The following is a 16,250-nucleotide window of genomic DNA, read 5'->3' as shown; positions in this document are numbered from 1 at the left end:
GGAAAGAAGAAGTACTGTTTCTTATGAGTAGCTTCTTTAGGGCTGTGATACTGGGTCTTTTGTGCAACTGGATTCATTGAGAAGCTGTTCAAAAGTTTAGACTGCCTCTCCGTAAACACACATAAACACCCATCGAATTTTGCTTACAATCAGGAGAAATCATCAACCTCTTTAATTCATCTATGAACCAATCATCTTTCTGAATGGTCTATAAATTCCAGATAAAGTTACCCTCTCCTAGGACTTAAGACATAATTTTTAAAAATATGAATTTAGACTTGTGTACATAAAATTAACAATTAAATGAAAGATCGAAATGTTCCTTAAAAATATCAACAAAATATATTCATTCAAAACATACACTGCCTTTTTAAAATATAAACAGAAAATATATATAACTCTTGAAATGTTAGATTGACTCAGAAATAAATGTTCCACATGACACAGAATATGTAATACAACTAAATTTAATTGAGTTCTAACTGTATGCTGAATACTTTCCAAATACTTTTCTAATATTCATAAAATTCATGTGTGGTAGATATTATTTCCTTGTGTTAACAGATGAAGAAATTAAGTAACTTACCCACTAGAGGGTTGTAAATTCAAGACCACCTCGTTCAAAAGTCCAGAAAAGACTCCCTCTTCCTACTTCTAAATAAAAGATAAGAATATTCTAGACCAACATATACAAAAGAGTATGTATTAATAGAATCTATGTGGGGTTAATAAGTGCTGCTTTTCTTCCTGGTCAGAAGTCAAAAGAACACTCTAAGAAAAGGAAGAACACTCTAAGAAAAGGAAGAAATGACTGATGTAAAGGTGTTACAATTATCCTTGCAATTCATTATTTAAATTCTGTAGCCTTTGCAAAGTTGATCATATGACCAAGTGGCTCAAATATGCCTGGCTCTCCCACACCTTGGTGCCTTGTGATGTGTTCCTCCTTTGGTCAGGCATGTCTTCCTTTTACTCTCTTTTTCGAATTATTTAACTAGATCTTTAGTACCCAGATCAGGTGACATTCCCCTTAGAATGCCATACCAAGTTCGGTATTATTATCCTTCCTTAATTTATCTCCGTCATAGGACTCTGTTTCTGTCATAGCACTTTATCTTACTGTATTTCTAATAACTGACTTGTCTGTCTTTCCCACTGGACTATCAGCTCCTGAAGGCAGCAACTATTCTTATAAGTTTTGGATCTTCCTTTCTAGCATTGAGTCTTAAATGCAGTTGCCCTTAATAAATATGTTTAATAATTAAATGGACACATTTGCTATCTAATCTAGTGAATGAATGGATGAATTCATTATGTAATATGACTTCAGTCCTTGCTATTTCACTCACTGTCATATGATTAATGAATAAGTTGCCCAGAAATGTCTTGTTCTATTTTCTTCAAAATGTTACAATTAAATTAGAAAAAAAGATAAATGACAACTGTTTTTTTCTTTCTTAATTCAAGCGATATCGACATAGATATATTTTTCACATGCTATGGCCTTCTAGTAAAGGTACTAGTTAGAAGAACTGGGTTAGACCCTGACTCTGCAGCATTTTAGTCATATGGCCTTGCGCTCTTAACTATAAAATAATGGCTATCTTCTCAGATTGTCTCACTCTAAGACTAGTTTGAGGTCAGATAACATTATGTATATCAAAGTATTTTAAAACAATGTTGTTGTCATAAAACACAAAGTATATTATATTTATCCTTCATTTTAAATTTCTGAGCAATAATAAAATTCTGCAAATCAGATAAATCTATGTTTCCCAATATCAGATAGTAAAATTTTCCTCTTTGGGAAATTAACATCACTTGGAAAAATCCAGATTAAAAAAAATGTTTAAGAAGTTTTCCTAATAGTTTTATGAAAACTTAATCTTGTGACAATTCTGAAATACATCAATGCAAATTATACAGCATCCTATCATTTTAGAATAGGACAAACCATCAGAAAATGACTCATCTTCGTCATTAATCTCGTGACTAAAAATTAGGAGGAAGAGAGAAAGAACATTATAAAACTAAAGAATTGTTTCAAATCAACATAGAATCTTGCTATCAGTTCAAAATAATGAAATCGAAAGAGAGGCACAGTAGAGTTACATCACTCATTTTCTCGAAAATAATCAAAAGCCAAATAGTATTTAATTCTAATGTATCTCTACTAACAACTTAGCAGGTGAAACCATAAGAATTTTATTTTAGCACATTTAAGATTATTATATCAGCCATGTAAACTCTTAGTATGTCTTTTTATGGATTCATGTCTCTGAAAAGGAATATGTACAACATTTCAACATTGTTGAATTAATGCCAAAAGATTATATTAGTATTCAGTACCCTTAAATTCAATGAGTTTTTATTAAGTACCTACTATATAAGTAGAAATGTCTGCAGAGCCTAATGGACATAGTGTCATATTTTCAATGTATTAAGATTAACTAAACAAGTATATTTTACAACCGACCTACTTTTACAAGTACCACTCATCTTGGATATTTGGGGCCGACAAGTAAATGGCCCACAAACAGAACTAATACTTAACTGAAAAAGGAATGACTTTTTTCATTACTAGGGTTTAATATCCAGTCTATATGTGATTTTTACAACTTTCTAATCCATCATCTTTTAAACAACTAAATAGATTTCAGACAGAAAAGGAGAGTAAGATAAACACATCATTAAAAATATATATGTACTAACCTATTGGTCTCACCTATCCATGTTAAAAACATTGGAAATAGTCTATAAACTTCTTTTATTATTTTGCCAAAGTGACAATATGTGAGTACTTGGTCTTCTTTATTATGCATTTCCTATTGCTCATCTGAAATTTAAGTCATTTCAGAAACTAAATATTTGTGGATTATATTATAAAGAGATTGCCTTATTAAAGAACTGATTCTTTTACAGATTTCTAATATAACTGTACTAAACTAATTTCGATGTCTCAAATATTTTTATGTTTTAGAAAACTTGGTGATAGACTACTTATTTTGGTTTTTACTTGTGGTCAAATTTAATATACACCATCCTCCAAAAAAATTCTATTCATTAACTATTGGAAAAATATAAGAATAGAGTTGTCTCAAATGTTTTACAAAGGACGTATTTAATCGAGCTCGTTTATTTGCAAAGATAGCTATTTTGGGTCAATTGTATATTTTATTAGAGAACACTGACCATATTGAATTTACGTTTTAAATATCCATTTTGCTATACTGCACACTTTCAATCACAAAAAAAAGTATACCTTTAATTAAATTTCAAAATTTTAATATTTGGGCTATTCATTATACCTACTTATTGTTATTAAATATATCATAATATTATATTATTTTTATTTCCTATAATTTCAGTTTTACATTGAGCAAAGTGAGACTTTCCAACAATGTGAATAGTTAAAAAAGGAAAACAATATTTTAATTTAATCTTACCCAAATATTGTTAAGAATAAAACTATAAGCTAAAATTATTTGTCCTCCCTCAGAAATTTGGGATTTATACCAAAAGTGGTAAATTTGAGTTAATCAGGTTTAGACTTAAGTAGTATGTAAACTCTATACACAAATGTTGAGATGGCCCAGAGTATTCTTAGAGCGCTAAATTAATTTTGAGGTAGAAGAACCAGCATTAAATTATATCTGTCCAAAAGATGACCAATACTCTTTATTCTTTAATCTACCTTTTTGACTTTGATTATACATTCTATAAAATAAACAAATGCTTTTTAATGGCTCCTACTCACAGACAGACTAGATCCTGCAGTTTTACAAGGATCGCTACAGGAAAATCACAATTCAAATAAACCCAGCCAGTCACATAATACATCTTTATATTTAATCCAACATGAAAAATTTAAAAATCCAGTCTGTATCACTCTGAAGAATAATTTCCATGTTAATTCTCCAGAAAACTATTTTTATCCTTTTGTACCCAAAGGCAAAGAGCTTGATATATGAGGTTGCCTCATACTTACTGCTTACGTTTCACCATTAATTAGACTGGAAAATCACACCTGTATATGTTCTCAGTTAGTCCATTCAGCAAACACCAGTCACCTGACCTAGGTTCTCTGATAATTGATTTTTCCCTAATTCAGCTTAGGTTTGTCTTAAGAACATTCGGCATACACATTTGCCAAAAAAATTTCCTTTTCTTTGCTAGAAAGTGTTTTCTTTTTATTTACAATGTATTTTTTAAATATATACATATATATTTAAATATGTACACAAAATTAATTAATATGATTATGGAAAAATATGATATCACTAACATTGTGTGATGCTTAGATTCAAAATAAGCACACTTAAAATTTACTTAGTTTCAATTTTCTCAGTCTTAAAAGGTAAAGAATAGCATATTATCTACATTTTATATCCTTTCCTACTTTTTCATTCTGTGTGCAGCTTATTAATTTCTCATGCTTACAGGTACTTTACTAGTAACATTTTATTTTATATAATATTTTCATTACATAAATAAAATAATACTAATTAAAATTATCCTGAATGAAATTAACAAATGCTATGAAGGAAGAAAAGATTAGTACTTTATAATATATATAGCTGGAAGTCATAATAAAAATTTTAGAATACTTAAGAACTTAATTTGTGAAAGCAAAACAAAAATAACATATCTGCCACTTTTCAGGAAGTTTTTCAAAACTGAATAACAATTAATATTTTAAAAGTAATTTACTATTGACAAAGTACCTTCACATATATTTGGCTCATTAATTATTCTTAAAGTTAGTTAATTTTTGGTTCACACACTCTCTGGAAAGACATGAGGAAAATATTTAAATAGATAATATTTATGTACAAAGGAGAATTCTTTATACTTAGACTATTTGAAATGTTGACAACCCTTTCAAAACTTGAAATATAAAACTAATAACAGGAAATTTACAAAAATGACTATCCATAAACCTAGTTCTATGCATTTATATGTATTTCTGATTAAAAATAACTCCTTCCTGCTATAATGTAATATTTATTTTATCACTAAATACCAAATGATTTTTTTAAATTAAGTAGTGCTCGTAGAAACTATATAGCATTCTTGCAAAATAATACAATTGTGTCAGTTTACAAAAATGTCAAATGCTTTGACCTCTTTGTGAAACCAAGTTCTAGAATGAAGTAATGGTTAGATGCCAAAAATTGAGGAAAATTGATCATATTATCAGTTAGATGAATTAATGGCAAATAAATATTAATTAAAATAATTAAATTAATGAATCTGATCTCCAAATATTTAAAAACTCTGTTTTCAATTTCACTTATTTGTTCAGTACACTTTCTTGTACCAAGAAAGAAAGCTTCTAAAATTAAAATATACTCAACTTGATGTAATAAAAATACTCTACAATTCATATTGAACATTTTATTACTATCATGCAAAATTTTATGTGGAAACTATTCCTAAATGTCATACATAATCTATAATGAGCATGTAAACTTGCACGTAAAGCTTAGGATAAATTTGAAACATGTATTTCCTTCAAAAGTAAAAATGCAATATAAATGCTATAATGACTGATTATTTTTTAGAGTTTTAAATTAATTTACAGTTGATTGTATTTTTTTACATTCAGTTATACAGTATTTTGGTAGAGGAACACTGTACAACTGTTTCATTATAGTATTAGGTGAGGTCACCCATTAAGTTTCATTGTGTGGGATAACAGATCCAACTGAATTCAGGTGGATTGGAGACTAACATGATTTGCCACCAAGGTAAGAAGAATTCATGGAGTTATATCCACAGGATATATGTATTACGTGATAGTAATAGACATTTACAACCCAGAATGTAAGAGCAGGACAGCCTCAAGTGACATCACCAGATCATCTGCAGCGTCAGCCAACCAACTGGAATATATATCCTCCACACCACTGCTCCCTTCTCTTTCTCACTGTTAGCAAACCTTCCATTGCCTTCATCAGTGTAAGAGAGCATGTGTCTTCTTTAAAAACAAGGCATATGCTTACTCAAGTGAAAAGCAAACCAGAAAAACCAAAGGAACAGAATCAAAACTAGACTGAGTACAATTTTCAGTGACTTGACATTAGGGTGATAGGAAATATTAAAGAAGAAATTTACTTGAATCATCCAGACAAGAAATGAAAAAAAAAAAAGAAGGAAGGAAAAAGGGAGGAGGAGAGGGAGGGAGGGAAGGAAGGGAGGGAAAAAAGAAGGAAGGAAGGAAGGAAAGAAGGAAAGAAAAGAAACAAAAAGAAAGACAGACCAGCCAAATATCTTGAAGACTAAATCTAGTTTTTAACTCTAATTTGCTCTGCAACAAGACATATGTAGAAATCTTGAATTTCTAAAAAAATTAAATCATAATAATAAAGAGGAAAGGTACTCTGTTGTCTCAGTTTAATTCTCTTCCAATTTATCCACAACTTAGGTTTTACTTACAAGCATTTGTAACAGCAAAACTGTTGGCTGTCTCAATGTTGTCCACATGAGGTACCAAATTAAAAGGAGCTTCAGACGCATTGGGGCTGGTGTTATGAAGAAAAATTGCTAATCGAAAAGCAGTGTATTCCTGATCTGTGTTTCGGATGAAGAGACCACCTATTAAAAACAACAGGGAAAGCACATTCAATGTTTCCTCTTGTAAATGTTATTCTCACCCCAAGCACTGTCAAACCCACTGCCATTCCCCGCACATACAATTAAGGAGCTATCCTTGCCACATATCGGGAGACTGGCCTTTGTCCCTAAGAGGCACAATTAGTATTTTAGTCTTTAAAACAGCTCAGCTTTTTCCTGTCTCAATTTGTCATGATCACAATGACCTCTGAGACCATTTAATGTGTTTTCCTTTTTCTCTCTCGCCCTCCTCATGATTCCCAGCACACTGCTTCACCAGCCAGGTCGGGATATTTCTCTGGAAGATGCATGCAGATGAACTGAAAAGAGGATTTGCATTAAAATACAGAAATGAAAGGATGTGGTGACACGCAGGAAAGAGGGAAATCAGAAAGGAGACATAAACTTTGTTTTTCTGCAGCTGGTGGACTCAGCCTAATTAGCTTCGTTTTGTGCACAGTCCACGAGAAATGATGCAGTGTTGAGGCTGGGCTTAGCTGGAAGAAATTCAATAGCTGCGTCCCATTAAGACAGAAGTGGAGAACAGCAAGAAAAGCCAAAGATGGATAGTTCCCTGGAAATAAAGTCGAGATGGAGGAATAAGGGCAAAAGATTCAAGAGGAAAACAAAACAAAACAAAACGAGAGAAGGTTCCGGGAAAGGGATCTAACTTTGGAATGGGTTAAACGGTAGCAAGCAAAGGCAGGGGGTGAAGGTGGAAACGCTTCCCGCCGCCCCCTTACCCCCCACAGTGTCTTTCTGAAATAGGGAGAAAGATGAGGCGTCCAGCATGAGAAGTGTATTTAAAGCAAAACAAAGCAAAACAAACTCGGTATTCCTTCATGATCTAGAGAAAGGGATGAAAAGAAATATCACATAAAATGTAACCAATGTCACCATAATAAAACAAAATGTAATCAAATCCCACGAAGGTCTTTTTCTAACTTATTCCAATCCTACTTAAACGACATGAGCCAAAGGTGGAAAGGGGAGTATGGGCTGAGGACAGAAGGTGGTTGTTCTGTGTATATTCCAACTGAACCTGCACCAAAGAGGTAGTCTTTTGTAAAAAGGAGAAAGGAAGAGAGAAGAGGGGAAGGGATTCGCGGATTTCCTTGAATTGTTTATAAGCAACTCATTTAACTCACTTTCGGATATCTGCTACAGGCACCCACACGCACACCCCACCTGAGAAGAGCTTACCTATCTGCACGCTGCTTGGAAATGCTCCCATGGCGAGTCCCCAAAATCCAGAAAATAACAAGACAATCTGTCTGCAAATAATCCTCATCTTCTTTTCTCCTCTCCTTGGCGCGCGCTCTCTCTTTCTCTCTCACTCTTCGTAAAGGCTGTTCAGAGAGGCATTGAGGACGATGGCGCTAAAATTAAAAACATCCAAAAAAAAGAAAAAAAAGAAAAAGAAAGAAAAGAAAAAGAAAAAGGGAAAGGTTTTGGTGGTTTCTTATTCTGGTTCTTCCCCTTTAGCAATCCATCGCGAGCTGCCAGATTTTTCCCGCAGTCTCCATAGCCCTGGGAGAGGTTTTCTGTCCGGCTGCAAATGTTGCACATGCAAAAGATGGTGGTGGAGCGTCTAGTGGCTGCTCGCAGGGATGAGACATGCGCTCTCTCTTTGCCTCACTCGCACTCACGCTCGCCCCTCGCTTTCTCACATACACACAAACACTGGCGCCGCGGCCGCCGCACGCGCTCCCGGACTCGCACAGCCTCACATTCCCCTCAAGCCTGCAGCAGCCGAAGCACCGCTGCGCTCCCTGCGCCCCCTCCCCGAACGCGCGGCGCTCCCTCCGCGCGCCCCTCGCCCACCCCTCGGCAGGCTTCACCTCTTAGAGGCTCACCAGAGCGCCCCAGTCTCCCCGACGCTCCGGAGTCAGTCGGGAAACAGGTTTTTCCTTCTCCACACCACTCACCGATTCCCTTCTCTTTTCTTCCCCCGGTCACCAAGGGACCTACTCTGGGGATGGGCACCCCTGCGCCCCTGTCTTTGCTTTCCAGGCGCCTCTGCTTCTTGGCAGCACTTGGCAGGAAATCGGCCGGCGGGCCAGATCTGCAACCCGGATCTAGGGCTCGGGGAGTTAGTGCCTCCCCAGGCCCCCGACCCCCTGCCGCATTCTTGCAGGCCCGCGGGGAGGACCGGCTGCCTCCCTCCCCTACAACCCTCGCTTTTCTCTCAGCCTCGCCCTCTTCTGCCACTGGGCTGCGCGCGGGGGACTCCGGTCCTCGCTGCAGCAAAGATATCTCATCATTAAGCGGCCCGGGAATCTGGAAAGCCCGAGACAGGAACAGATGAGGTGAAGGGACTCAGGGGGGGAGAAGCGGAGAAAGGGCGGCAAAGGGCAGCCTGGGCAAGTCCATGAAGCTGGGATCGAGGAGGAAAGAATTGGAGGAGATAAGGCTGGGGAAGAGATCCAGGGAAATGGAAACATCCTAGAGAAGAGAGGAAGGGAGAAAAGTTAATTTAAACAGCAAAGTTTAGGGTAATGAACGGGATGGAAAAAGCCTGAGAAACGAATACTGAATGGTGCCTGTAGTATGTTCTTTGAAAGGCATGAAGCAGAACTAGGAACGGAAACTGTGTGAAGTGTAAAGTAGGAAAAGTAATTGAAGACTCATTTAGTTCAAGTCTCCATTCAGGACACCTTTCCTCTATGCTGTGGCCCACTTCAAGAGTAGGAAGAACATAATAGTTCAGGGGCTGATGAAGAAGGATTGAAAGGACAGTGCTTGGGACAGTGGGCACAGGGTCTGATAGAAAAATAGGGTCTTTTTCATTCATATCTTTTTTTTTTTTTTTTAACCTGGACGCTGGAATACTCACTCTACTCCATGTCCCTCCTGGAATCTTAAGCACTGCATGGATGATGTCAATAATAATTTTGACTGGCTAGAAGAATATTAATTATCCTAGAAAGTTTTAGACCTATGGTGTCACTACCTTTCCAAGGTCATCTTTAAGACTTCATTTTACCTGTCTGTGATGGATGGAGTCTGAAACCAGAGTGACTGTTAGCAATCAATGACAGGTTTCTGTTCCACCGTATGACCTCTTGATCTAAGCAGTAACTACAGTCCCCTGATTCCATTAAACTGTGAGAGAGGAAGAGTTTTAAATCTTTACACTTCTTTGGGTGCCGTTGGTTGGATCATGTCATTGTAGAGCCTTGAAACTTGGGTTGCATCAATTAGAGACAAGCTCCCTAGAAATCATTAGAGGGAGATCTTCTCCTTAAAGATTGAGGAATCAAAAGTAGTGTCGACCATTATATTTTACAAAAGAATACAGCTAGTAGCTATGTTTATCTGATGTAAAATTTGGGAAAAAAGGAGAATAGGTAAGTTAATGTGGAATTCTCAGAAGGACCCTACCGGGTTAAGTTTTTTTTTTTTTTTTTTCTGAAATATGTACTACCTTTATTCTTTTGAGGCACCTTTAATTAGGTATCACCAATTAAACTACCTGTATTTGTAATTTGTAGATGACATTTAATATTCCCCACTAAAATTTCAGAGTGCTTTTCTTCAGTGTTTTTCCAAGTTCTGAATTTTGCTCTTAAAAATCACATCTCTTTTTTATTTGCTCACTTCCTTGTTACATTTCACCACAGATTGTTATGACAGAAACAAAGACCTAATTGTGAATAATTGGATTACACAAATCATACATTTGTCATTTCTGTTTATAAGGGTTTAGTCTTACAAGTCAACTGGGATTTGAAATGTTTTCTTTTTGTCTTTTCTGTCACTGTAAAAACCAACGCTGCAAATAATATCATTCTGTTTCTCTTTTAAGAAGATAATAAAATAGAACAATAAAATTCTAGTCGAATTTAAGTTAAATTAAAATTTCGAAACCCACAAAATTATTAAACTCATCACCTAGTTGGGCAACTAGTGAGGCTCTGCTTGATGTACAGAGGTGATTATTACCTTTTATTCTCCAAGTTGAAAGATTTGCGGTTTCCCATGATATAATGCCACTGTCAATATCAATACAGGAGAAATTTTATTTTTCATTTAACCATGATGACACCTCAGCTAATGTGACCACAGATGAAACAACTGTATTTTCCAAGATAGTAGTCTGTTTTTTGAATTTATATTTTTCAAGTTAATTAAAATCTCCATTTTCATGAACCTAAATTATCTTTCTCTGCATGATATTTATCTCTATTTCTATATAGATATATAGAGAGATATAAATAGATATAAATATCTCCTCATGTCATACTTGTCTTTAAGATGCACCAAAAAGGAAAGAGTTTTGGATCTGCTTAGCAAGGAAGGCAAGTGGAGGCTGGGGCAGTTAGTGTGTATTCATAATAACAGAAATGATAATCAATGATACAGAAGACAAAACAGAGAAGAATAAAACTGTGGCCAGTAATGGTGGAGCCAACACCTGCACTTTCAATCTGGAGTGTCTGGTCCTCTGAATCATTCTATAAACATGACATAATAAACCTATTATCTCAAGTGTGAATTTACCTATAGAAAACACTTGAGCCTCTCTTTCAAGTGTTTGTAAAGTGAGAGATAAAAGATCCTGATACATCGGTATAAAAATTTGAAGGATTATTACTAGCTAAGAAAACCAAAGACATATATGTTTGATTTTTTTTTTTTTTTTTGCTTTTGTGTCACTCTAAGTAAATATTTTCACAATTTTCTGAACGGCAAATTAATAATATATTAAATGAAGGTATCACATACCAGAAATTTCTAAGATTCATCACAACTCCCCAAATCTCTGATCCTGTGAAGTCAGTTCAGCCAGCATTTGGCAGTTCTGCTATGGGTAAGGCTCCAGTGCTGCGGGGATTCCACAGAGGAACATGCCACAATCTCGTATTCGAAACACTCGCACAGTGTAGGAGCATGTGATCACATAAAGTCAATGAATCACCATCAAGGGACAGAAGAAAACCAGCACATGGAGCGCATCAGAGAAGGCTTTGTCTAGATTTTTTAATAAGAAGAGATAAATATAGATATATCTTTCTGGGTAGAAAAATGATGTCCGGGGGCTTGAGGATATAAAGCACATGTTGCTGAGCTGTTTCAGGGTGCAAACTTGAGAGTATAGAGAATGATAACAAAAAGTCAGGTTAGACCATTTATGGAGCATACTGAATGAAGTGCTTAGTATGTTGAACTTTATTTTGTGGGGAGCTGCCTGATTAGATATATAGATACATGATAAATAGGTGATAAATAGACAGATGATAGATAGATAGATAGATAGATAGATAGATAGATAGATAGATAGATAGATAGATATAGATAGGTAGCTCTATGTCGAGAGAGAGAAATAGTATAATTGGGTACGATACTTTTTAGAAAGAGAGCATTTATTGGTAGTGGGGATGAGAGGATGATTTGGCAATGTAGACCAGGAAAGGCAAGAGCCAAGACTAGTTTACAGACTGACTTTTCAGAAAATCAGGTGATAATAGGACTAGACTGGAGTAGGACATAGAAAAGAAACGAGATGAGGGAGATAGCAGAGTCATTGCTGAGGCAAAAGTGACGACACATTCACCAGCTGTTTGAGAGTCATGGAGAGTGTGCCCATATTTAGGGTCAGAAATATCTGCAAGTTGAAACCTGAATGTTCTAAATGCAGTAATCAGAATTTTGGTGATATCTTCAATTGGGAAAAGGGACTTAGGAAGAAGAGCAAGTTTGCCAGGCTTTTGGCTCTTCATCAAATTATTCATACACAGATATTTATGTATTAAACACCTACCATGTGTGTTTACTGTGAAGGGGTTGAGACAAAAAGGAGAACAAAGCAAAACCTTTGTTGTTATTAGAAGATTCATGATGTTAATGAATCCCCACCAATATACCAGCAATTGTGCTAAGGCCTTACATATATTATTTGATCTACTGAAACATTTAGGCATCATTATATTGATTAGGAATCTCATCTAAAGATTAACATTCTTGCTCAATGTTATGTTATTAGTAAGCGTTAAAGCTAAGAGCTAGGGATAAAAGGTCTGTCCGATTTCAGAGACCATACTGTCTTTATTAAAATCTGCTGACTTAATGAGTTTAAGGTGCAATGAGGGGTCTGGAAGCTAAAAAATAAATTGGAAGAATGCACAACATTTAGGGAAATAGTGTGATCTACTTAAAAGGCCTCAAGCTTTTAGAATAATAATAACAGGATTCAGATTATACAGGCCCTTAGCTTCTTGGCTGCATTACCCTGGATATATTACTTAACCTTTCTGTTCTGATATAATATATGTAAACTTTCAGCATGGTTCTGGCACATCATGGACGGATTTTTTTTAAAATAAAGAGTTGCCAAAATAATTTGATCAAGGCTGCAACAGAGGGAAACACAGAGTGACATAGGAGCAAAATAGAAGTTTCATTCTGATTTTGAGAGAATTCAGGAAGAACTCATGGAGACAGAGAATTTGAACTAAATATTTATGAATGTGTACAGATTACCAGGTAGAGAAAAATATCATGTCCAAGACATGAGAGAGCATATATCTTTTTGGAAATTTATATAAGTTTGGTAGTATTGGACTTTAGGGTATATGGAGGAAGTTTCGAAAGTAAGGCCAGAAAGCAAAGCAAAGGATGGTTATGAATTTTCTCACTCAATAGTTTTGCCTTCATCTCATAGAGATAGGAAAATCATAGAAGGCTATAAGGAAGGGGGTAAAATAATCGGATTTGTATTTTAGATCCAAAATCTTGGCATAAGTATGGTTCATGCTATATAATGAAGCTGGAAGCAGGGAGAGAAATTTGGAAGCTAAAGAAATAGTCTAGGTGAAAAATAACTGTGTGAACAAAATAACAGTAAAATTTACCATTTGTCCCTGAAATTATACTTGTAAGTTTCTATCCTAAATATACACTGGCAGAATCATAAAAGTTATATGCACAAAGCTATTTATTACAGTACGATTTATCATAGCAAAACACAAAACAACCAAAATGTCTGAGAGGAGGTTATCTTACCAAGCTATGGCATATGTATATAATGAGGAAAGAGGAGTGCCTCTATATACCATGACAAAGTGGTCTCAAGGATATATTATGTGAGGAAAAGCAAGGTAGAGACAAGTATGTGGAAACTAGCATTTATCTAAAAGGAGAAGTATTTCCTCTAGGAATAGAAAATCAGAGAGGAAAGAAAGAAGCAAATTTTCCATATCTACTCAGAGTTGCATTATTTAATTTATTTTAAAACAGATAATTCTGGCTTATTCTCCCAAGTGGGGTATCTCCAAAAGACAAAAATAATTGCATAAAACAACTCACCCTGCCTTCACTAATCATATGTTGATGCCAGTATTGATAATACTATTCTGAGAATGTTGTATATATAATGTTGTGTAAAGCAAATAAATTATTATGCTGACATTGTTGGAAAAAACATCAGAGAAAGGTGATACATATTTAAGATTAAAAAAGATAAGAAACAAGCCCAGTAATTCTGAATTTGAATGAGAAGTTTCAGTATGAATTAATGCCTTATTTTATATATTTTATAAAATATATATTTCTTAGTTCTACACACTAAAGACTTAGAAATAATGAATAACCCATTAAAAATCAATACCACACGTATACAGTTTATAATATCTAAAATCATTTCCTATTAAAAGACAACAGAGATCTTTGGAAAAATAACTCATTCCAAGTCTAGGGAAGGAATTGTACAAGGTGCCCCTGGAAAATTTTTTGGTAATAACAAAAAATAAAGAAACTATTACACGTACTGAGATTATGTTAAAAGTTTTCAGGAGCCAACTGGTAGTTGTTCACCTTGACTGAAGGAAGGAGAATTCAGATATCAAAAGGAATAATGCCTATAATATAACGCATCATCGTTAAATCTGTGACATCTTAATGATAATTTTAAAAAGACAGAAGCCTCACTGGTCTCCTTTATATGTTAAGAGATTATCTCATAGTTTTTTAAAAAATAAAATTTAGTGTCTATGGCCATGCCACCCTGAACAAGCCTGATGCTGTCTGATCTCAGAAGCTAAGCAGGGTTGGGCCTGGTTAGTACTTGGATGGGAGACCACCTAGAAAGACCAAGCGCTGTAAGTGTAAAAAAATAAAAGGGATCGTAAGCTGACAAGATCCTTGCAATCTGTGAGGTCAACCAAGAATTGCCTCGCCTAAAAAAATAAAAATAAACAAAAAACTCACTTGATTTCAGTTTTCCTTAATGTGATCATCTTACATTAATCTGGTACATTTGTCAAAACTAAGAAACTACCACTAGCACGTTGCTATTAACTTAACTCCAGACTTTATTTGGATTTTAACAGTTTTTCTATTAGTGTATTTTTCTGTTCTATAATCTGATACAGGGGGCTTCCTTGCATTCAGTTGTCACGTCTCCTTGATCTCTTCTATCCTGCAACAGTTTGTCTTTGTTTTCATGATCTTGACATGATCTTGACAGTTTCATAAATACTGGTTAGGTGTTTTGTGAATGCCTCCCAATTTAAATTTGTCCAATGCTTTTTTCATGATTAAACTGTGGTTATGAATTTTTGGTGAGAAGTCCATAGAAATTTACTGTCCTTATCACATGATCTCAGAAGATCCATGCCATTCCCATTGAAATTGGTCATGATAACCACCATCTATTGGTTAAAAAAAGATTCCTCTACTGTGAAGTAGTACTATTTTTCTTTTCTCATTCTACTCCTTGGAAGTGAGTCACAAAGTATACCCCAAGATCATTTTCTATATTTTGTATCTTAGCCTTAGTATGACACTTAAAGGAGTCCTATTTTCTTTTACTGGAAAATGATATTTAAAAAGTAAACTCTGGATGATAGACGTACTCATTATAACTGGGTGGTCATTGTCTCCAGGTTCTCACGTAGGACAGAGGTAGTATACTAACAAATGTATACATACATATCCATTATTGCTTCTCTATCCATCTACATATATATTCAGCTAAACATGAGTTTATACTGATAACTCCAACTCAAATCCAGTGCTGCAGTACTCATTCTAGCCTCCTTTCTTGCTTATCTTGCTTAGATATCAAAAGGAATAATACCTAAAATATATTAGAAAACATCAATGTTAAATCTATGACATCATAATGATGATTTAAAAAATACAGGTAGAAGCCTCATTGATCTCCTTTACATAATGAAACCAACTCATAATTTCTTTCCAACAGTGAAAAATCTGGCTCTCCAACAATCAAGTAATAAATTACATATACTTATGATATCAACTTGAACTTATTTTCCCAAAATAATTAAATGTTTTATGCCATATTTTTGTTTTCAGCCACTGGTGATTATTGGAAACCCATGCCTATTATTGTTAATTATCTACATGCTTGGAAAACATTGAATTCCATGGATATTAATGTAAATAAATGATATTATTTATGGCATTCTGTTCTATAAGAAGCTAGTGCATTATCTAGAATAATATCAACAATTTAATAAATTTATTTATGTATTTATTAGCTAAATCATTTCTCGGCAGGGCCTAGCTTTTTTTCAATGCATATATATTTTTCCTCAATTGAACTGACACTTTTTGATTTTCATAAATTTTATTGCAGTCACTTTCCAGCAATAAGAACAATACCCTAGTGT

General features: G+C 34.8%; 1 protein-coding gene and 1 pseudogene across 5 annotated transcripts in view; one reads left to right on the top strand and one right to left on the bottom strand.

Moving 5' to 3' along the window:
• The window catches only part of GRIA4 (glutamate ionotropic receptor AMPA type subunit 4), a 317,944-nt gene extending 309,117 nt beyond the window's left edge, over positions 1-8,827 (bottom strand). For 2 of the 5 annotated variants that reach the window (XM_006907524.1, XM_006907522.1), the window contains exons 1-3: positions 8,472-8,827; positions 7,819-7,994; positions 6,439-6,597 (exon numbers count right to left, since the gene is read on the bottom strand). In XM_006907524.1, coding sequence (XP_006907586.1) covers positions 6,439-6,597; positions 7,819-7,906 — 247 coding nt within the window. In that variant the 5' untranslated portion in view covers positions 7,907-7,994; positions 8,472-8,827. Of the gene's footprint in view, positions 1-6,438; positions 6,598-7,818; positions 8,216-8,471 lie in introns of those variants that run through there. The other 3 variants (XM_006907523.1, XM_006907525.1, XR_001516487.1) reach the window with 2 other exon arrangements.
• A 5,775-nt stretch (positions 8,828-14,602) lies between these two features.
• On the top strand, positions 14,603-14,721 carry LOC112476233 (annotated as a pseudogene).
• The last annotated feature ends 1,529 nt before the right edge of the window (positions 14,722-16,250 follow it).

Source organism: Pteropus alecto, unplaced genomic scaffold (genome assembly GCF_000325575.1).
Source record: "Pteropus alecto unplaced genomic scaffold, ASM32557v1 scaffold12, whole genome shotgun sequence".
NCBI lineage: Eukaryota > Metazoa > Chordata > Mammalia > Chiroptera > Pteropodidae > Pteropus > Pteropus alecto.
The sequence above is the reverse complement of the archived record's forward strand: the minus strand, read 5'-3'. Positions and strand labels throughout refer to the sequence as shown.